Here is a 22947-nt window from a genome sequence, read left to right as displayed (position 1 = left end):
TGCCTGTCATCTTGCCAAGCTCCAGTCTGAAACATTTGTTCATAATCAGAGAATGACCGACCAATCAGTGGCATTTAGGGGAAAGAGACGGTATTTGTGGGTGTGCTTTAGTTGTACTGCGAGCCTGTAAACAATGGATGCATGCATGCAGCTATAAGGGTAGTTTTATCAGACCTGGACAATATTTCTTTATTAAAATAAGAACAAAGAAGAACACACTCAGTTGCCTGATGGGTGGCGCACTCTTACGTCAAATGTTTTGTTGCTTTGAACGGCCAGTAATGAATTTGACGGGGGTACAAAAGATCTCAGGAGGAGTTCCTCCAGCAACCCTCAGTTGTGCCATTCTTAAGTCGCTATCCATGCATTCGTAGCTCGTACGGAGGCTTTTCTAGCAAGCCTGGAACTTGGGTTACTTTCCGGGGCATTTGTAGATAAAATTCACATCAATAACTCTGACATTGAACTTCTTTTTATCCATTTTTAATCCATTTCAATCGTTTCTATAGCTAGCTTAGCATTAGCTAATGCTGGCTTTGGCTACTGGTACAATGCTCTGAGACAAAATCACAGAGACTTTCCGGTTTAAGATAAAATGCGTACAATTTCTCAATCGTGCATACATTTGAGCCAACATTGTTTTGGGACCCATTTTTACTAAATGCTTGTGAAATTCCACAGAGACTGTATAGCCTAGCTTTCTGGCCAGTACAGCCAGGGAGTCCTTCTTAAAGGAGCAATGCTCACTAAAATCACTGGAGGCTAATGCCACTTCTACTGCTACGCACCTCATATGACTCAAGTTAAAAAATACTGAAATATCCCTTTAATGAGACTGTCTTTTACTTTAAACTAGGGATGCACATGTGCACCGGTTTATCGTCGGTGTTGGCCGATATCTACCATGTTTGCAAAGATCAGCCATCAGCATGATGTGGCGTAACAGATATCAGTTACCAGTGTTTATCTGTGTTCCTGTCAGTTTTATTCTGGTATCTGGTACATGTAGCTGCTGAATCTCATTCAAGATTTTTACAGGACAGAGACAAGAGACCTGTTGACAAACTGTGGTCTGATTTCATGGTCAAATATGTAAGAAATTGTTGACATATTAGGAATTTTACACTATTAAAAGTGTGATAAATAAAACTGGTACCGGCCCTAATTTTCACTATCAGTGCATCTATACTTTGAGCCACTCATTTTTAAAATGACCATTTGAAAAGAAACCAATCAGATCTTGCTACAAAGTCAGCTTAATGCCTAGAGCAGCTGAACCTTTTCTTAATATTAAGTAAATACCTCAATGTTTTCTTTTACATAATTGAAAACCAACCACATCTTAGTTCTGGATTCTCAAGATTTCCTGAGGGAGGACCCCCATATCCTCTTTTATTACATATACCTCACTTTTATGATTTTGGGGGTGGGGGCAGCTTTCAGACCCACCTATCTGCCAACATTTCCCCACAGCCTGACTTCTCCCTGTGTCTGTGGAAAGCCCTGCACAACTCTACTTTATAAATGCCTGAGATGCTTGAGCGGCACTCGACAGGGAGGTTCTGATTATGTTTGTAGGTGTGAGGTGAGGTGAGAGAGAGAGGATGTGTGGCGTAGCCGCAGACAGAAATTCCCTCTAATTGATTCATTCTGCTGAAGAAAGTTAGAGAGGGTGATTTACATCCATCTGTTGGAGCACACAGAGCTCTAAATCTTCAGCCTGGTGTCACACACTAGTCCTCCCTCTTACAGCATGGCCAGGTCTTCATGATGTCACATATGGAGTATGGATTTCCTGCTTTGGGGCACAGAGATTAAAAACAAATATGTCTATAGCTGTAGGTAAACTTTACCTAAGTTTCCTGATGATTATTTTTGTGATCATAGTAGCCATGAACACAGGCATGTGTAGAATATACGCCAGTTCATTAAGGGGAGAACCCAAACCATTGGCCAAACACAAGAGCTTGTCCTTTAATGGTAAAAACTCACTTAAATAGTGGAGGATGGTCATAGTGGACTTTGTTTTTCATGTGGTCATGATACGTATGACTATTTTTTGGGGGCACTGTGGTGCCGTTTTTCTGCACTTGGTTTAAATGTGTGCTAGAACCCACTGCACACTGCAATCAAAAATCAACATAGATTTTAATTGTTTCACTCATAAAACCCTAAAAAGGCCTATGCATGCTTTTCTTATCAAATGACCTTTGTATAAACTACTTATTAACTTTTTCATGATGGTTTTAGTCAATATTTGCAAATCTAATTCTGGCAGCCTTAGAGCAGTCTCCCTTAAGATCTTTGCCCCTCCCCCAGGGGTCCCAGACCCCAGGTTGGGAACCAGTGTGCTCAAACATTTCTGCTGCAAAAGTTGTGGTTCTTGAAGTGAATCTCTGATAGACCAAGTTCGCTTCCAGAATCACTGCAACAACTTTTAGATCATCTGTTTCAGCTCCACACAAACACTAACCTCAACCCTGAATCAGTCAAAAGTACTAACACCAGCTTCCTGCTTCCCTCAGATTCTCCGCCTCTTTTGCAGCTCTTCGCTCTAACGTCCTGTCCATGAGACAAACAGCATCTGCCACACGCTGATAACAAGGGCGTGGACGCACAAATTACATCACCGGCATCTATTTCAGTGTCACACGAGTGAAAAACACAGGTAGAGGTGGGAATGACATGATTATACAGTATTAATGCATATTTAAATGCTCAAGTGTAGTTTGGGGGTTTTAAGGGTTTCACTGAACTCTCTGATGACTGGAGACAAAAAAGCACAAGTATTAAGGAGTCATACTTTCAGAACAGTTAGTTCTTTATTCATCCTAATACATACATGATCAATAGAAAAGACCATTGTTTGTCTTTCATCTGTGTTCATTTTTATAGAGCTGTGGTTCGGCTACAAGCACCGTGGATCAGGCTTCAATTACACCCATCTGCTTCATCTCAAAGTCCAACTCTCAGAGCACATTGGCCACCAAAGCCTGTGTGAATCCTCTGACAAACTGCACCAGTAAAGAGTCAGAGAGGAGATTATTACCACAAACCAAGCTCCAAAAGAACTAAGACAGCTCTAATCAGACTGAGAAGTACCAAATGTTGAACCAAATCCAAACTCAGAGGGTGGAAGAGACCCCGTAGGTCACAGCCCAGGCTCAGTGAGCTGGACATTCAGGAGGCCACAAGGTTTTAAAGGGATTAAACGATAACTTATTGAAAATTAGTTAATCCAATATGAAGAGTCTGCAGTCAAGGCAAGGCAAAGACAAACCAAAGGTGGTGATGCCAAGAGAGAAGGACTGAGACCAGCTTATATAAGCCAGGACATCTAATTAATTGACTCCAACCCCTCTGAACCGAGCCAACATGTGGGTAACCCATTCAGAGAAAAATTCATCCCCATCACGTTTTAAAGCCCCCCGTCTTCACAAATGTGGAGAGAACGTGCCTGCATGTGACGGTGTTTGATCTCAGACATATTCTGATTTTGGATAAGATAACTGTAGATAGAAGAACAAATAAGAACAGGACCAACTAGGGCTGTGTCACTATTTTTATGCATCTTTATTTACCATTACAGTTCGCTGCATCATGACAAACACGTCTTAATAAAGAGGAAAAAAAAGCAGCCACAGGCAGGCTAGGGTATCGTTTGGGTTTGATCTGAAACTGGTGCTGAATTAATACGTTTATACAGCGTTGTTTCCTAAACAGTCAGCAGGAGAATAAAGTTTGTCTGGGTACAGTAATGATTCACAGAAATACCTTCATAAAATGCCATTTGAACATGGAGTAAGAAAAGGGAGGGAACTGGTGTAACCTCACACATAGTTTGCACAAATTCAATGATGTAATTCTAGCCTTTTATTGGGAGCGGCAAGGGCTCACACTGGGGTGGCAGGATATCAGATCTTGATGCTCATCCTCTGCCACATGTGGCAGAATTTACACGCCAGCGTAGGTGACGGTAAAGTTTGTTCACCTCTGTTTAAAAACAACAAAGACGAGGAAGAAGTTTTAGGGTGCTTTCACATTAGGGGTCCTGCCTAAGATCCCAGCTCACTTGAGCCAGTCTCAGGTGTCTGGACTCCAGCCTGGTAGGCAGGAGATGTTAATGCACCTGTGCCTCGATACGAGCCTCTGTGTTCCTGTTTTAAAGGGATGTTTCGGGAGAGATCCTGAGCATGGATTTGCATTTTCAACACCTACACCGACAGGTAACTCAGGAACTCTCCAGGTTTCTCTGCTCTCTCTTTCAGCCCGCTGACTCTCCATCTGCATAAGTTCTTCTTCGGGGTACTTCGGTTCATACAAATATCCTCTTGTATCCACAGCACATGGCACATCATCATCACATGAGTTGAAATTGCTCGTATTGTCTTTGTTTTAGCTTGGTGTGGTGTTATTCTCCCTGTAGACCACAGACCCACACAGCTGATTAGAGGATATCAGTGCGCAGCGGAAAGAGACAGAATGGCGAAAGCTGCATTGTAACTTAGTGCCTTACACAGAGGGGTTTTTGGAAGGAATTAAGTGCTTTGTACATTTTCAACACAGCGTACAGGTGAGCCAACATATTTTCTTGGCCTCTTTTGACATAAAACTTGTTGAACTATGATCCAATCTACAGCCGCTTTGTAACGGATCCTTCTGAGCTCGTAATAACCACCGGATCAACCTTCACAGAAATCACTCGAGGCTAATGCCACTACTACAGCCAAGGACATCATATGACCCAACTTCAAAAATCCCGAAGTATCCCTTTAATAAAGAAGTGTGGCCCAGTTCTGATAAAACTGCAGCTATATCCAGGCTACCTGCTACACAGGTGACAGCCATTGTTGTGGCTTTGAGTACAGCTAAACACCGTCTCGTTCTCCTCAGTGATGCTGATTGGTGAGGTTAGTTTTTAGTTCTGGTACAATTTTTTCAGATTAGAGCCTTGTAAGACGGATCTGCCTGATGACAGACTTGGAATCTGACCAATCAATCTGCTTTGCAAGATTTGCACTTTTTAATTTGTCTTTTTAATATCATACTTATTTGATCTTTTCAAATCAGGAGCTATCAGGCTATTACTTTCTGTGTTGCATTTTATTTTTCATAAAATAATTTTTTTTCCCTTTTTTTGGTTTCATGTTCATTACACCACAGGCTAAACCAATGATCACAGATATTTGAAATAACACTAGATGGAGGAAACTTTGAGCTGCAATATGGTCAGCTAAAATTAATAATATTGGACCTATAGAGTTAAAAATAAGGATTTTATTTTGCTTTTTTCCTGATTAATCAAACCCAAACCAAACCAACGTTTTGCAGACACCTTAAGGTCGTACTGAAACACAGTTGCTTCCCCTGATCACTGGAAAGTTTGTGTGACATTTCATAAATGCTGCAGAAAGATCACCAAATTTGCGTGGCTGATCTGTGTTTTGCAGAGGCTCGTTAGCATAGAAAGGGACCAATTTATCTAAAAATTACACATCAGTGGAGAAGAATGGAGGCATCGTCTTCTCTTACGTCAGTGGTTCTCAACCTTTTCAGCCTGGGACCCCAAAAATAAAGGTGCCAGAGAATGGGGAACCCTGCTGTACCTGAGGGTGGTTGAATATCGGCATGCACATTCAAGAATAGTCATGTCAGACAAGGCTTCCCATAAGGAGGGATAAATGGGAGAGCTTTCTGGTGCACAGCCAAAATGGGGGCAAACAAAATCATGGTCCATTGTATAGTTACTCTGTGGTATTCATATTTTATGTTTATCCTGAATAATAACCACTATTATCAAAGAAACTATTATTTTTTTATCCATTTGTGTTGTAAGGACTCCTCTTAAAAATATAAATTCCTTTTCTTAAAAACGGAATTAAATGTGTTAATTATGGCAACAACAAAAAAAAAGATGGATAAGGTGGTGAAATTTGATTTCAAAAGTTGCAGAAATGGGTTAGAAGTGTAAAAAAAAAACTTAAAAAGTGGCAAAAAAATCACCAAAAAATGGCAAAAATGGGTTAAAGTGGCAAAAACAGGCATATAAAGTGGTAAAAGGGGATAAAAAGTGGCCGAAATAGCTTTAAAGTGGCAAAAAATAGGTGGGAATTTGGTGAAATAGGAAAAAATGGTATAAACTGGCAAATAAAGGTTAACTGAGGCAGAAATAGGCTGAAATTTGGTAAACTGGCAAAGTGTCGTGGTTAAAATGGGCATAAAAAGTGGTAAAAAGGGGTTAATAGTGGCAATAATGGGACAACAGAGCCAACAACAGGCGGAAAGTGGCAAGATTCGTTTTAGTTGTTGCAAAAACAGGCAGAAAAAATTAGTGGATTGGGTTTAAAATGGAAAAAAATGGGTTTGGGTGACAAAAATGTGCTAAAATTGGTGGGAAAAGGTGGTGAAAAATGGTTGAAATTTAGCACAAGTGGTGTAAAGTGACAACAGTGTAATTTGAAAAGTTTTTTTAAGGCATCTGGAGACCCCCTCTTAATGGCGACCCAAACACTGAGAACCACTGTCTTACGTTACCTTTAAAACTGCAGAGTTCAATCTCTTCTTGTGTGTTTACGTATAGACGAGCAGAGTCACTGTATTTACCTTTTAAACGTCTCTCCTTCATCTGTGACACGCGCTAACATGGCAGCAGAATCCAGATAAATGTATGTGCACTGCCAGCAGCCCACACCACTCAAACTGACATTGAAATTCAAATAAGCAGAAATGTTGCCTTCTGCAGACACTTCACTGCAAACTAAAGGTGCTGTAATGAGGCACTTTAAGATAACTGAGCAGTGAGAGGGTCAGAAATGTGTGCCTAAAATGAGACGTAAATACCATGACGTCAGTGCTGTAAGTGCAGAAGAAATCAGAGATTAAGGAAAAGAGATGGTTGGAGACAGATGGAGAAGAACAGCTGTTACGTATCTCTCTGTTTCTCTGTCTTTTAGTGCATACTTTCAATAACTCCTCATGCTCTGACTGAAACAGAAGGAGATGTTGACACGCTGAAGTCCTACAGCTGATAAAACAGTCACCGTGCATTTAGACGAGGAGGGACCATGTGATCTGGAAATCAAAATACCATTTTTATCTGCCTCTTATTGCTTTTGATTTTCCTCCCTCTGCAGTTACGACCTGCGTCTTTAGCATGAAATATGTCCATGGAAATTCAGTCTCCTCCATGCAGCATGTTCTCATGGAAACTAAAGCCTCACTCTCTCTCTCTCTACAGAAAGGTCGACATGTACAAACACTTAAGTTTCCATCAGCTGGCACAAGAATCACAAAAGCCTCATTATCACAAACAAGCCGAAGCTAAATAATGTTACTTCTGCTGAGAGATAAAGGACATTTTGTGATGTACCATTTGGGAAGAAGAAAATACAAAAAGACACAAGGAGGACTCGTTTCGATGCATTTAGCTGTGTGTGTCACCGAGACCTTTGTGTCATTATTTTCCCTTTCATCACTTCCACACTGAGGGCCAGAGCAGAAAAGAGTCAGGAGATTCATCTCTATGAAACTGCAAGAAATAACAAAACATAACAGAGGGTTTTGGACAACGGTTCACATTTCTGTCTATGAATAAAGTCGTTTTTGTTGCTAGAGCACACTAAACCACTGAAACATCCAGGCATACTAAAGCAGAGGTTCCTAACCTACACTGTATTGCCAAAAGTATTCGCTCACCTGCCTTCACTCACATATGAACTTAAGTGACATTCCATTCTTAACCCATAGGGTTTAATATGACGTCGGTCCACACTTTGCAGCTATAACAGTTTCAACTCTTCTGGGATGGCTTTCCACAAGGTTTAGGAGTGTGTTTATGGGAATTTTTGACCATTCTTTCAGAAGCACATTTGTGAGACACAGTGGTGCACAGTCATGTTGGAACAGGAAGGGGCCATCCCCAAAATGTTCCCACAAAGTTGGGAGCATGGAATTGGTCAAAATCTCTTGGTATGCTGAAGCATTCAGAGTTCCTTTCACTGGAACAAAGGGGCCAAACCCAGCTCCTGAAAAACAACCCCATACCATAATCCCCCCTCCACCAAACTTTACACTTGGCACAATACAGTCAGACAAGAACAATTCTCCTGGCAACCACCAAACCCAGACTGGTTCATCAGATTGCCAGAGAATGCGTCTCCACTGCTCTAGAGTCCAGTGGCAGCGTGCTTTACACCACTGCATCCCACGCTTTGCGTTGCACTTGCTGATGTATGGCTTGGATGCAGCTGCTCAGCCATGGAAACCCATTCCATGAAGCTCTCTACACACTGTTCTTGAGCTGATCTGAAGGCCACATGATGTTTGGAGGTCTGTAGCGATTGACTCTGCAGAAAGTTGGCCACCTCTGTGCACTATGCACCTCATCATCTGCTGACCCCGCTCTGTCATTTTACATGGCCTACCACTCGGTGGCTGAGTTGCTGTTGTTCCCAGTCGCTTCCACTTTGTTATAATACCACTGACAGTTGATCATGGAATATTTAGGAGCAAGGAAATTTCCCCACTGGATTTGTTGCACAGGTGGCATCCTATCACAGTACCACGCTGGAATTCACTGAGCTCCTGAGAGCGGCCCATTCTTTCACAACTGTTTGTAGAAACAGTCTGCATGCCTAGGTGCTTGATTTTATACACCTGTGGCCATGGAAGTGATTGGAACACCTGATTCCAATTGTTTGGATTGGTAATATAGTGTATTTCCTAGGAGCCACTCTAACTTATGAACTAGGAAAAGCTGATGCACCCTACAGATCTTTGCACACTAAGATTTTTATGCTTCGCACGAATAGTACCAAGTTAAGATTGAGATGTACGCCCGCTAGGAGCTCCTCTTTTGCAACATATCCACTAAATATTTTACTTGAATCATGTGATGGCGCTAACGTCCATAAGGTTGACCAGCAAGCACACTTAGCACGTGTTTTACCACATCCATATTCAGATTCATGCTACTATGGATTAATTGCTTTGTAAAAAAAATTCATTGTTTTCAGTACACATGGTCTTATTTATGGAATTATTTATTGCTTTAATTTGCCGCAAAATACATAAGATTAACCCAGGAGTAATCACATATTAAATCACAATATTTGGGAAAAAATTGCAATTAGATTACTTTTGCAAATTGTTTAGCCCTAATCTTTATGCATCTGGTAGCATGATAAAATATCTTGGACTACTTTTGTGCTGGAAACCAAAACATCTCAAGGTGCCAATGGCACAGTGCATGTGCCCTGTGTGACACATATTTCAATTGTGCAGGAAGCATCAACAATTTAGAGAAAAATGGCTGTAGTAAACGGACAAAAAATACATAATTTGCACCACTTTTACCCCCTGTTGCAGCCAGCACTGGCCTTTGTGAATCAGTTGCTATTTCTAATGAGGCTTATTTGCATATGAAGGAATCAATTTTGCACCCTTTGGATGCATTTTTCAGTTATATGCATGCAAATTGAACAGGGTGCTGTTTGCTCGGCTGAGCAGTTTGCATGCATTTACTGTGCAGTTAGAATGGATTTCTTCTGTGCACGAACTTTATGGATCAGATCTTTTTTGCCATTTCCACAGCAGAAAACAAAAACTCCAAAAGGTTGCACTATTTATAAGTGGATGTGGCCTGTGGTGTATTAGAAAAGGAATGTTTGAGGCACTGGTGGTCTTGGGATTAGGTTGAGACTGATGTATAGAGGCTGAAGTCTGGTTTCAATGTTTAGATTGGCTTTGATGGTGCTGCCCTGCTGGCGACTCATGTACCTGCTATCTTATCTTAACCTGTAACCTATCTTACCTTGTGTTTTCCATGTTTCCAGTGTTATCAGTGTTACCAGTATCTGCTTGGCTTGGCTCACCTCCTTCTCCGTGGTCAGACCCAGGTACATTTCTTCGTCACCAGCTCCTTTTCTCGCCATATTCGCTTCTAGTCTGCTTTTATTTTTTGAGCTGTGAAGCTTCTTGCATCGTTTGGGGTTGTGTCAGTCGTATTAACTTCATGATAAGCTACAGAGCAGGAGTAACCACATCCGCTTAGGTCACTGCCATAACCACACGTCCAAGTCTGCGGTTAGTTTGTCTCTGATTTTGTGCTTCAGTTTCTTGTAGTGATGTCAAACACATAAGGGGAGTTCACCTCTAAACCCTGAGGGGACAGATGAACTGTAACACTTTAATTCATGTTGTACAAGTGGTGCAATGTCCATTGTGTCTTTATAATTCTAGAAAAAGCTTGTTATCTTTGGCATACTCAGAGTTTTTAGATAACACATGTTGGGAAATAAGGAGAAAATTACTTTGTGGCCCACAGATGAAGACTTCCTTGCAGCGTGAGCGACACATTAGGGGGGGTTGTGTTTTTGGACAGTGATGGTGTCAGCATCACAGCTCTTGTTTAGTGCTAATTATTCACACAAGTCAAGCTGTGGGCCTTCACATCCATTGCCATCTCATCTGTCCTCAGTTGACAGTTTGGCCTCCAGCGACAAAACCCTGTCAAACAGAATGTGTTTGCACTCACAGGAGTTTTGCATTGAGTTGTATTGTCAGTCCTGCAGCTCTACAGTAAAGCTGACATTTGAGTTTCAGGTGTTTAAACCTTTAAACAAACATTCCTGCTTCTGCAGACATTTATGTCAGCATGGCAAACGTTTCAGATTATTGTTGCTGCCCATTATTAAGCTTACCTTTGCATTTTTATGTAACTTCAGGTGAAAAACTGAAAATATTGGCTCTGTATCCAGCCCATGAGCATATTTATGTCACTGCTATTGTTGATTTCTAGTTGTGTGAACTTTCTAAGTCAAAAAATCTTTCCTCTGACCTTTAAAGTGAACATTATTAGCAGATATTTGTTAAGAGCTGTGTGCTCTTCTTGAGAAAAACAACCATTCCCCTGCAGCTAAGTGCTGAAAGCTTAAAGAAGGCATGACATTTGACTTTAGAGGCTTATTAAAGAGCACAAAGCAGACATTTTGTCTCAAGACAAAACAAAGACAGATTCATGCAGAAGAACGAGATGCATCTCGGAAATTCAGTTCACTTAAATGCACTGAAGTTGATTTTATAAGCACCACTTTAACAGTGCAAATCTAGCACATATGCATGATATTTTTTCTTAAAGTAAAAATGTTCCATCCAACCCTTGAGGCATTATAAAGGCAGCAAGTAACACATAAGTTCAGTTATTGACATTTCCAGTAAGTCATCCACAAAAAATGAAACCTCTCACAAATCTGTGTGACAATTTTAGAGCTAAAGGCAGAAACTAGTTAGCAAAGAGATGGCAGAAAACAAGGAGGGTGACAGCTAACCTGGTTAAAGATGACATAAAATCTGGCTGCCAACACATCTAACACACTGATAAACCTGCTACATCACAGTTTTAACAGACAAAACAAATGCAAAAATGTCCTTTAGTAATTTCTTTGGCCGCCAAATAACAGCAGGGATTCAGCAAGTCAACACTCCCAGCAATGTAATGAGACCTAGCTGATGATAGTGCGCTAATTTTTGAGTTTGAATGGTCCCCAGATGAGGCCAGCTGTTTCCCTAGGATTATGGAGCTAAGCTTAGCTAAACTCAGAGGCTGCTGAACACAGCTTCAAAGTTACTGCTGAGACTTTAAAGCCAGAATCAGAGACAAAATCAGCTTTATTGGCCAAGTATGCTCATGCAACAAGGAATTTGACACTGCTGGCTTTGCTCTCAATGTACAGGATTAAGCATTAAATACAGAAAAAGAAAGCTAAAAATGTATACAAAATTCAGATTTAAATATGTACAAGCTCCTGTGGATATTATGTCTTGAATAGTGTGTGTATAGTATCATCAAAGTTACTCTATGACTGTTGAGTGTTAATCAGAGTGACTCTGTGACTGCTGAGTGGTCTTTAGAGTGACTCTGTGACTGTTGAGTGGTCTTTAGAGTGACTCTGTGACTGTTGAGTGGTCTTTAGAGTTACTCTGTTACTGTTGAGTGGTCTTTAGAGTTACTCTGTGACTGTTGAGTGGTCTTTAGAGTGACTCTGTGACTGTTGAGTGGTCTTTAGAGTTACTCTGTGACTGTTGAGTGGTCTTTAGAGTTACTCTGTGACTGTTGAGTGGTCTTTAGAGTGACTGTTGCTGTTGAGTGGTCTTTAGAGTGACTGTGACTGTTGAGTGGTCTTTAGAGTTACTCTGTTACTGTTGAGTGGTCTTTAGAGTGACTGTTACTGTTGAGTGGTCTTTAGAGCTACTCTGTTACTGTTGAGTGGTCTTTAGAGTTACTCTGTTACTGTTGAGTGGTCTTTAGAGTTACTCTGTTACTGTTGAGTGGTCTTTAGAGTGACTCTGTGACTGTTGAGTGGTCTTTAGAGTTACTCTGTGACAGTTGAGTGGTCTTTAGAGTTACTCTGTTACTGTTGAGTGGTCTTTAGAGTTACTCTGTGACTGTTGAGTGGTCTTTAGAGTTACTCTGTGACTGTTGAGTGGTCTTTAGAGTGACTGTGACTGTTGAGTGGTCTTTAGAGTTACTGTGACTGTTGAGTGGTCTTTAGAGTGACTGTGACTGTTGAGTGGTCTTTAGAGTTACTCTGTGACAGTTGAGTGGTCTTTAGAGTTACTCTGTGACTGTTGAGTGGTCTTTAGAGTTACTGTGACTGTTGAGTGGTCTTTAGAGTTACTCTGTGACTGTTGAGTGGTCTTTAGAGTTACTCTGTGACTGTTGAGTGGTCTTTAGAGTGACTGTGACTGTTGAGTGGTCTTTAGAGTTACTCTGTGATTGTTGAGTGGTCTTTAGAGTTACTCTGTGACTGTTGAGTGGTCTTTAGAGTTACTCTGTGACTGTTGAGTGGTCTTTAGAGTGACTGTGACTGTTGAGTGGTCTTCAAAGTGACTGTGATTGTTGAATGGTCTTTAGAATAACCTGACTCAGGTCAGACACTGATGTTGGACAAGCAGGCTTTGCTCACTATGTTCCAGTACATCCCAAAGGTGCTTGATGGGGTCAAGGTTCAGGCTCTGTGCAGACCAGTCAAATTCCTCTGAACTCATCAGTGAGTCCTACAGTAAGAAGTCTGTATGTTGGACTGGCCCAAAGAAGTCGTAGGGATTTTTTCTTTTTAGGAACCACTTTTCCTCTTGCCATTATCCATTAGATTTTTGCAGTGACCTGGGTTCATCTTTGAGATTCCTGCTGTTAAAGTCAATGAAATAACAGAGCTGACTTTTGTCAACACAGTCCAGCGTGACATCTTCCTCCATGACTCACAAACTTTATCAGTCATCCAATCTGATCCTGTTCTCCTCAGAGACTCCTTCACTTTTGTTTTTACACATTCCTCCTCTCTCTATTTCACTGCTGGTGTTGTGATCTAATGAAGCACTTAAACAGCAGGATCCACCAGTAAGACAGACTGAAGCAGACTTTCTCAACACATCTCAGCAGATCCTGATCTGTAGACACACAAACACTCGCAGTTAGAGCCATTACGCAATACAACATCTCTCCGGTCAGTCCTCGTGCTCTCATGTTCTCTCTGCTCTCTATTATGTGCATCGTCTCTCTCTGTCCGCTCCATTTCCCCTCATCATGTCCATCTTTTTCTCCCTACAGTGTCTCTTTTATTCCTACGCTCCCTCGTTTCCACTCCACAAGCTTTAAATCCCCCTCTGCTTTCCTCCAGCTGTCTGTCATTTCCTTTCTCTCTTCTTCCCTTCCCACTCCTTTCTCTTTCTTTCTCTCTCTCTCCCTCTCTCTCTCTCTCACTCTTGGTGAACCAAACTGATCTGTCCTTCTTCTCTGTGATTGAGCAACTCTGAAAGCAGCTGCATATGGACAAAAACACACACACACGTATACATACACACAGTCAGAGTTTGAGGTTGAGCCGTAATGGGCTGAATGTCTGAGGAAAAGCAATTTTCTTAATTTGGTAAAGCCCGTTAAATGAGCCGCATGTGGGCTTTGGCGAACGTATGAGTCATGCTGTCACGCAGAAACAGGGCGATGTCAGAAGACAGAAAAAAATCTGATTTAATCTAAATGATAAGACGTGTCTGCTGGTGATGTGTTTGTCTGATAGAAACTGGTTTTACTGGTTCCACTGCAGTCTGCCCAGTGACATGCTGTCAACAGTGACATCAGCAAAAATCCCACGTGCAAATGTTGTTTGTACTTCAGTCATGTTTTGCAACATCAGCAACATTTCCACGTTAATTTCTTGTTTACTTCTTTGGCTTCCTGCTGATTTACAACAACAAGAACCAAACGTCAGTGCTGTGATTGACAGGTGACCAGTCCAGGGTGAACCCGCCTCTCACCCAGTGACAGCTGGAATTGGCTCCAGCTCTCTGCAGCCTTAACAGGATAATCAGTATAGATAATGGATGGGCATTTGCTGGACAGTAAACACTTTTGTTTACATTTTTAAGTTCCACTCTTAAACATTTAAAACTTGCTTCATTTGGGATTTTTCTACTGTCTTAAACTAAGGCTAATTAACTGCCTGATTGGATCAAAACCAGCTTTTATTTTGAGAGAAAATACAAATTTTAGATTGTCAACGTAAATTGGTATGGATTGAAGAGGAAAAAAGTGAACAGTTAAAAGATGAATGTTTGATATCATGAGGTTCAGATGACTTTTGACTGTTTTTTAAAGGGAAGTGAGACTTTAAGGAGTAGTGGTGGATTTAATTCACATTTCTGAGTGCTGAAAGGGCCAATAAAGCATGCAGTTGATACTGCATTAAATGCATCGGTGCTGACAACCTTACCTGTAAGCAAAGTATGAACATAGACCCAATGACCTTGACCTTTGACCTTCAAATGTAATCAGATAATCCTTTTGCAAATTTGAAAAAAAATCCTCCAAGTGTTTTGAAGATAATGCATTCAGAAGAATAGCCCAGGCACCGACAGAGACAGCGTGCATATATATATATATGTATCCCACAGGATTTGTGGAGACTTTGGTGCGGGGGACCCCAGACCTTCCAGGGGCATCCAGAGGCATGCTCCCCCAGGAAAAACTTTGGATATTTTGAAGTTAAACGCAACAAGAGCAACATGAAGAGACTAAATGTAAAAAAATGTAGTCCTCTTTAAGAAATTTTCTCTTGTAGTTCATTCAGAGGTGCTCTGATTATAATTTATTTTGCTGATTCCAGTCTTTAGTTTTTTTCCTCATCTGACTTAATGATAAGTATTTTAGATGATAAAGATTTTCTTTTCTCAAAAAATCTGTTACTGGCATCTAAATATTACTTCATATCTTGTGTTCAATGGGTTTTTATTTTTACGTTTATAATAAAACATCTACTGTCTATAAATATCATGTTTTAAGGTCACATATTATGCAAAACAAACTTTTTCAGGCTTTTCTGGCAAAATTATTTGAACCTGGCCTGTTGTCAGAACCCCCCCCCCCCTCCACCTTTCAGAAATGAAAGCCTTTCTTAGATTTTCCCCTCATGATGTCATGTGGGGAGTTAGCCCCGCCCCCAGTTTCAGTTGGCCCTCCCAGCTTGGAGGTAAGTTCTCATCTTCCTCTCAGTTGGCAGCAGGGGAGAGTGGACATGCCGTGATTTCTCCTTTAAAGTCTTCCTTTACGTCCCGACCTGCAGACTTGTTTTTCTGTTACTTGATAGATTTACGTTGTGCAGGAAGAAGATCGAAGGTCAGGGATGTAGTCCTGCTAATGTTAGCTGTATTCTGTAAACCAGTTTCGAGCCTTTTACTGACTGCTGCTGTGATTGCATCTTTAAAAGTGTGATTTTTTACTCAAGGTGTTTTTTTTTTTGACTGGACTTCAGACCAGGCAGTCAAAGACAGTTGATAATTTGCATTAAGTCGGATGGAATTGATTGAATGCAAATTGTTGTTGTTTTTCTGAAGTTTAAGGTGATGCTGGGATTGTGATAATTATGGAATTCATATTTATTGTGCAGCACAAACTTGTAAGCTTATTTTTTTTATTTTATTTTTTTTTAAAGGCTTCATTGTGGTTTTATGCATAAAAATTTGTGCAAGGACAAGGCTAGCACTGCCTGGGTCTGAAAATGATTCATATTTTCATTAACTAATCTTCCATTTAATAAGTGGAAATAAAGGAGCAGCAGCTTTTTGTATTTTCCAAGAACCAGCATGTCCCTCCCAGTGTTGAAATACAGCATTATCTGTAAAAATACTACTAAATATCTTACAGTTCAGCTGAGTTCCTCTGTTGCTTGGATACTTCTTGAAAACATCCCTGTATCCTCCAGTCTGACTGACATTTTCTGCAGCATAAGTCAAAGATTTTTAGCTTTTTAAACCCTGTAGGTTTCTGGAAATTTCTCCAAAGCTGGTCCAACTGGAAAACATGCTGTCGACTTTGGTAGACTTTTTCCAAGCTTAGATACAGCATTAGTAAACTTGGATGCAGTTTTTAGGTCATGGAAGGACTCTGGTTGAGTTATGGAAAGCCATAAAAATCATATTAGAGCCATGGATCGAAAGCATGTGCTTTCAGTTAGATTAAATACTAAAATGATTCGACACAGAGCTTCCCTGTTTCATATCTAGCTGTCAGTATTATCATTGTCATCATTTTATGTAATCACTACCTACAAATTTGCTTCAAAGTTTCAATGACTTCAAGTTTTAATGACTTTTTTATTGCATGCACAATTAACTGTAAGCTTTTAGTTTTGTATGTTGGCACTAAAAGCAGTTCTGCGGTTTACCACATTTGTCTTCAGTGAAGTAAACTTTGCAGGAAATACTTCTGACTGAATGCTCAGAGGAAACTCGACCTCCTGATTTATTAGGTTGAGGATATTAAGTTAACGATAATCCCCATTAGAAGGACGCCAGTGAAAGCTCTGTTGACACACATGGCATCATGGATGCACACGCTCGGGATTTAAAGTCTCACGTGCACACGCATGCACGGACGGATGCCCAAACACACTTTACTGTGTCGCGGCTCTGCACTGAGCCAGTGATCCTTGGCTGTGAAAGGGTTAACAGCGGTCATGATCCATCCATCGCAGCAGGCCAGCACTCAATTATTCAACAGGCTGAGATCGAGTTTCATCAATTGCCAACGCCACTGCCAGCCGTCACTCTCAGAGGGAAATATTCTCAAAACACACTTCTGTGAGCACGAATAGACTCTCAAATTAGACATGTAAATGACTGTGTCCTCATTTTCAGTCAGAAAGTACAGAGACGGCAGATGGGTCACATTAAAACTCACAAATACATTTAGATATGACATGGTTGCAAATGTTGGTATTTCCAAAAGCATGGCCCAAATGTCCTACATCTCTTCAACTTATAGAAAAAGCCAGGATGTATTTTAGTAATAAGAGGCCTCAGGTAAAGATCAATATGAGGCCTCGATTAATTAAGCTAAATGCAGTTGTAAAAAATAATTTAGAGCAACTTTTTTCAGGTAAAAAATCAAAAGAGAACTACAGGACACACCCTGATCTGAATCGTAAATAGGTACCCATGTAGGTTCTTTGCAGTCAGGTGATTCTGGTGACCCGGGGATGGCTGTTTGGGTCCAGGACTGGGGGACAGCCGGTAGGTATGAATGGGAATAAAGGAAAGTACTTTACAGCCCTGAATGGACCTCATCAGAAAATTTCTACATACATTGAGTACACTTCACAAAAAGTGATTTTTTTTTTCATAGTTGAACTGATTTACCTGGCCAGAGGGGATCAATATCACAATTTACTCAGTCCTGCAGACCTCCTAGTGTCTGGCGCCCTTAAGTCAGATGAAATGAGAAAAGAGTCTTGAGGATTCTTATACTGAGCTATGAGTTCACCTGAGCCAAGTTAACATACAAAAAACTCCAGTGGTGTATTTAAATATGATGTATTTCTCACGAATCCCTGCTTGGATTAATGACGCACCACTCTGCTGCTGCTGGCAAAGCTTAACCTCCTCCTCTAAAGCAAAAAGCTGTTGCACCCTCATATTCAGATTCATGCTTCTATGGCTTAATTGCTTTTCTTAATTTCATTGTATACAATATGAATTTGCATATCCATTTGTGAGCTATGCTATGCTAAGTAAACTGTAGATCCATTTTGCAAAAAAAAAAAAGAGTGTTCCTGAATGAAACATGCCTTTGATAGAAACGGTGGTGTACTATCTTTGGAATGAACCTTGTTGGGTAAGCAAACAAGTATTGAACGGCTCTTTAATGCTAGCTACAGCAGCTAGCTCCAGTTTGAGTGCCAGTTTCCTTTCCTCCATGGTTGTGTCAAATATAATCCACAAAAAAAGCCAAACCAGTACTGACGAAGATCCATTTTTGAGCCAGCTCTGCTGAGCTGGGCCAAATGTTCAGATCTCTACAAAGAGACAAGTACGAGCGAGGCTGGACAGACATCAGCTGAGGAAACGCAGGTAAGATTGAGAGTTGAAGGAGCTAAACCATGGCAAAAAATGTACTGAACCAAAGCAGACCATGCACAAGCATTGTGTAACAGGCTTTAGATGGATACTTTTAATTCCTGCCTTTCTCTGTTTCACTACTTCTGGACACAGAAGTATCTTGTTCATTGTAAACAGCTCAAAACATGGGCTTTTGGTAGTTTCTCCACACATAAATCACTTTTAACCTTCCAAGGGGAATTCTCTGCTTCTGCGTGGTCTCATCTGCAAAGAACCCACTGGGGCCAAGGGCCTTCACTTGGACTTTTTCAGAAACTGAAACTCTATTTTGATGCTATTTGATTCACTCTGGGGCCCCTTGCTTGTGTTGTGTACCTAGCAAAATGCTCAGGCTGTAGAGCTGGAACAGTGAGATGACACATGCGTTTTTGTGTGAACCCAGAACAGCGTAGAACTGAGCTGCACTGATCAGCCCCATGGTTTCATCGTCACTGATACCTGATCTAGTTTGAGTCTGGATTTCCAATACCAGGATTGGATGTGCACATAAACCTAGAGAAACAGTAATATGGTAGCTGTAGATTTCTGTGAATAAGGTGCAAACTTGGCCTGTTTTATGTGAAGTAAATGGTGATTGAGGTCATAACATCTTTCCTGATATTAAGTAAGCTAACAGTAGGGTCAAACAGAAGTCTGTAGACCATTCTCTCCCCCTCATGTACTCACAGATGGACAGAAACAAAGGCTGATTGTGACAGGAAACTAAAGGAATTTATGGGATGGCACTTTGACAGCACATCCTCTCAGCCTGCCACAGTGGGGGGGTCAGTGAACGTGTGTGATGGAGCGTCACACTCCATAACATTCAGCTGTGGGTGTAAAAATATTCCATATTGCATTTTCCTTATAGAAAATCCTGATTTATGGCAGATTTTTCCATGGGAACATGTTTGGAGCAGCGCTGCATTCATGGAAAAAACCTCACCAACAGTGTTTTCCTAGCGCTCCTCCTCCCTCTGGGACTTTTGTTTTCAAATAAAAGTCCAGCGCTGATAACTGACCGCTTTCCTGACGACTGGCTAGTTTGCTGACAAAGGGGGAAAACGTTACATGTCTTTTTCTCTCTCGTCAAAACATTTTTCACAGAAACCATGAAGTTTTCAACGCCCGCTGTTCAAACAAACAAGGTGGCCACATCTCAGTCGATGCTTTTTGGTTTTAGAGAGGTGGTGTGGAAACTCCAGGCCTCTACAGCTGAAACCATGAAAGCTGTTTAAAACGGAGAGTTTTCACAAATCAGACATCTGAACTAGAGGATATACAACGTAGGGTTATTCACACAAAACTCTCACAAGCTTGGCCTGAAAGAGATCAAACCAGGAGCCCAAAATTAGATGTTCATAAAACACTCTATAAGTCAGAAAGGTTGTCAAAATGTCAGTGGATACTTTTTAACTCCACGGTTTTAAAGTGATAGTATCTCTGTCATTTTAAGTATTGCAAGAATCAAATAATGAATTTTTAAACTATTTAAATTTTTCTTTTTAATTGAAAGTTGTCTGTAAGAGAGATACAGCACAGTCTAAGTCGCACACAAACAATTTCTCAATGTGTTTGTGCAATTCAAACACTGCTGGAGTTTCCCTGCCTTTTTGTTGTAAAAACTATAATTCATTCAACATTTGGTTTGTAATAATTCTGTTTCTGTTAGATCAAAAATGATCATTTGTGTAGTTTCATTTTTATCCTGTGGAGCTGTGTTATGTTGCCACTGAGAACATATTTCCTGACAGGGCTGCTTTCAAAATAAAAGCATTCCAACAACATAATAAATGGGGACTTATTGAGAGGAACTTGCTGCAAATAGCATGTTTATTATTGAACAAACTGGGCTTTTGCAAAGCCATAGTTAGCAGAGAGGGGGATAGAAAGGAACAGGTTGCATTTACTCAATGTAGCAGTGTTCATTTTGTCGACTAAAACTATGACTAAAAATGTTCAGCAGCAGCATTTTTCCATGAGAAAGACTAGACTTAAGATGAGCAAAAAATAGATACTTGATGACTAAAACTGACAAAAAGTAAGCTGAGTTTTGGTCAAGATGACTAAAACTTGCCAAAAATATAATTTAGTTTTCTTCAGGCATTTAAAATCCATTATATTCTCCACTGAGGGTAAATCTGTGGAAATACAATGCATCTAGCTGTAGAAAGCAGGGACCCCAGGTTCGGCAGGGTAAACAGAACACACTGTCATGGATTGGTACCAGATTTAGCCAACAGAATAAATGTTTGGACTAAAAGTCCAGACTAAAATATGAGGACTTTATATAGACTAAAACTAGACAAAAATGTCTTGAGTTTTCATCAACTAAAACTGTAGAGCATAGAAATGACTAAAATGTGACTAAAACTAAAAGTCATTTAACCTAACACTAAGAGTGAGGCTCAAATTTAAAATAGCTGTCAAAATTAACACTGTAATATTACAGTAAATTTTGCATTAAATAAAGTCAACTTGGACTCGTGCACGGGTTCGCTGAGCAAGACAGTGGTGCGTTCCCGGTATCTCAGCATGCAGACAAAAAAGTCTTTCAGTCCTTGGTCCAACCTTCCCTTCCTCAGCAAAATTCTCGAAAAAGCAGTTGCTGCCCAACTCCAGCAACACATGTCCAACCATGAGCTCCATGAACCTCTTCAATCAGGATTTTGCACTCACCACAGCACTGAGACCGCCCTTATCAAAATAACCGACGACCTCCTCACAGCTGCAGATTCTGGACACATCAGCCTCCTCATTCTCCTTGACCTAACCGCTGCCCTCGACACGATATCCCACACCATCCTCCTTGACCGCCTGTCTCACCATCTTGGCATCACTGGTACAGCTCTCTCCTGGTTTCACTCATATCTCTCACAAAGAAAACAGTTTGTTACCATTGGCACCTCTCACTCATCCCCCGCCTTAGTTAACCAGGGCGTGCCTCAAGGCTCTGTTCTTGGGCCTCTCCTTTTTACCATCTACATGCTTCCCCTTGGACAGATTATTCACAAACACGGTCTCAGCTTTCACTCTTATGCAGATGACACCCAGTTCTATCTCAGCGCCAAACCATCCACCCAGCTCCCTCCCCACTCCCTGGTAAACTGCCTCCACGACATCAAAGCCTGGATGACATCTAACCAACTCAGACTCAACAGCAATAAAACAGAGCTCATGGTGGTGGCCCCCAAAGCGCTGCTGCAGAAGGTTGGAGATCTCATGCTTGATGTGGACGGGACCTCCATCTGTCCGTCCTCCGCGGTCCAAAACCTGGGCGTCATCCTGGACTCCACCCTCTCCTTCCAGTCCCACATAAAGTTTTTCACCAAATCTGCCTTCTATCATCTCAAGAACATCTCCAGACTCCGACCATCAATCCCTGATTCTGTGGCTGAAACACTCATTCATGCTTTCATAACCTCCCACCTCTACTGTAATGGAGTCCTGTCTGGAGTACCCAGCAAAACCCTGGACAGGCTTCAGTACGTCCAAAATTCTGCAGCTAGAGTTCTCACCGTCACTAGACCCTGGCAACACATCACTCCGACCCTCATCCACCTCCACTGGCTCCCTATCAAGTCCCGTATCAACTACAAAGTCCTCCTCCTCACATACAAATCTCTCCATGCTCTGGCTCCCCAGTACCTTTCTGATCTCCTCCATCCATACACACCATCCCGCAACCTTCGGTCTTCAGACATCAGCCTACTTTCCATGCCCAAAACCAAACTCCGAACCTATGGAGACAGAGTCTTCAGTGCTGCAGCCCCCACCCTCTGGAACACTCTTCCTGCAGACATCCGTAGCGCTCCATCTCTGGACATTTTCAAAAAACATCTCAAGCACTACCTGTTCACCGCAGCCTACAGTCTTCAATAACCACCCCTTACACTCATCCTACCCCTCACATAGTTTGTCCATGTCTATGTGTTCCTGTAAAGCGTCCTTGGGTTTCTTGAAAGGCGCTATATAAATTCAAGAATTCAAGATATTATTGGTCCTTCCAGTCTTACTGTACTCTTGGGAGAATGTTGACTGATGAGGCGCCAACTGCGCTCCTACTTCTCTTCAGTGCACCTTGGGTATTGTTGTTAGACTATGTGCCAAATGCTGATGTGCTCAGGAGAGTGAGGATAGGAAGGGTCAGTTGTCTGATACAGGAACCTGGCACGCTTTCCAGGGCTGATCCAGCTTACTGGGTGCATACAGGGTGCCCAGAACCTTTTGGGCTGTTCCAGACCCCAGGGGGCAATCGTGCATCATGGAGGGGTTAGCTCAGGGGATACCTGGAGAGATGAGGCATGGGCCTGGTTCACACCTGGAGGATGGCCATCAGGACAGGACAATGGTTGAGGTGGCAAGTACCGAACTGGCATATGCTGCCATATCTGACTAGGGCTGAACGATTTGCAAAAATAATCTAATTGACATTTTCCGCAATATTGCTTTGCAATTTTATATGTGATTATTCCTAGTTTCCTCAGCTTATGTATTTTCATCATATTCAAGCAA

General features: G+C 41.3%; 1 protein-coding gene across 2 annotated transcripts in view; it reads left to right on the top strand.

The window, feature by feature from the left end:
• Positions 1-22947, top strand: part of LOC121503785 (Na(+)/H(+) exchange regulatory cofactor NHE-RF2) — a 65133-nt gene that overhangs the window by 24715 nt on the left and 17471 nt on the right. The window contains exon 3 of one of the 2 annotated variants that reach the window (XM_041778340.1): positions 9834-9896. The exons of the other annotated variant lie outside the window; for it this stretch is intronic. Within the exon in view, the coding sequence (XP_041634274.1) occupies positions 9834-9896 (63 nt within the window). The remainder of the gene's footprint in view (positions 1-9833; positions 9897-22947) is intronic. 2 annotated transcript variants of the gene reach the window in all.

This window comes from Cheilinus undulatus, linkage group 21 (assembly GCF_018320785.1).
Source record: "Cheilinus undulatus linkage group 21, ASM1832078v1, whole genome shotgun sequence".
Taxonomy (NCBI): domain Eukaryota; kingdom Metazoa; phylum Chordata; class Actinopteri; order Labriformes; family Labridae; genus Cheilinus; species Cheilinus undulatus.
Note: the sequence above shows the minus strand (reverse complement) of the source record. Positions and strands in the feature narration are given on the sequence as shown.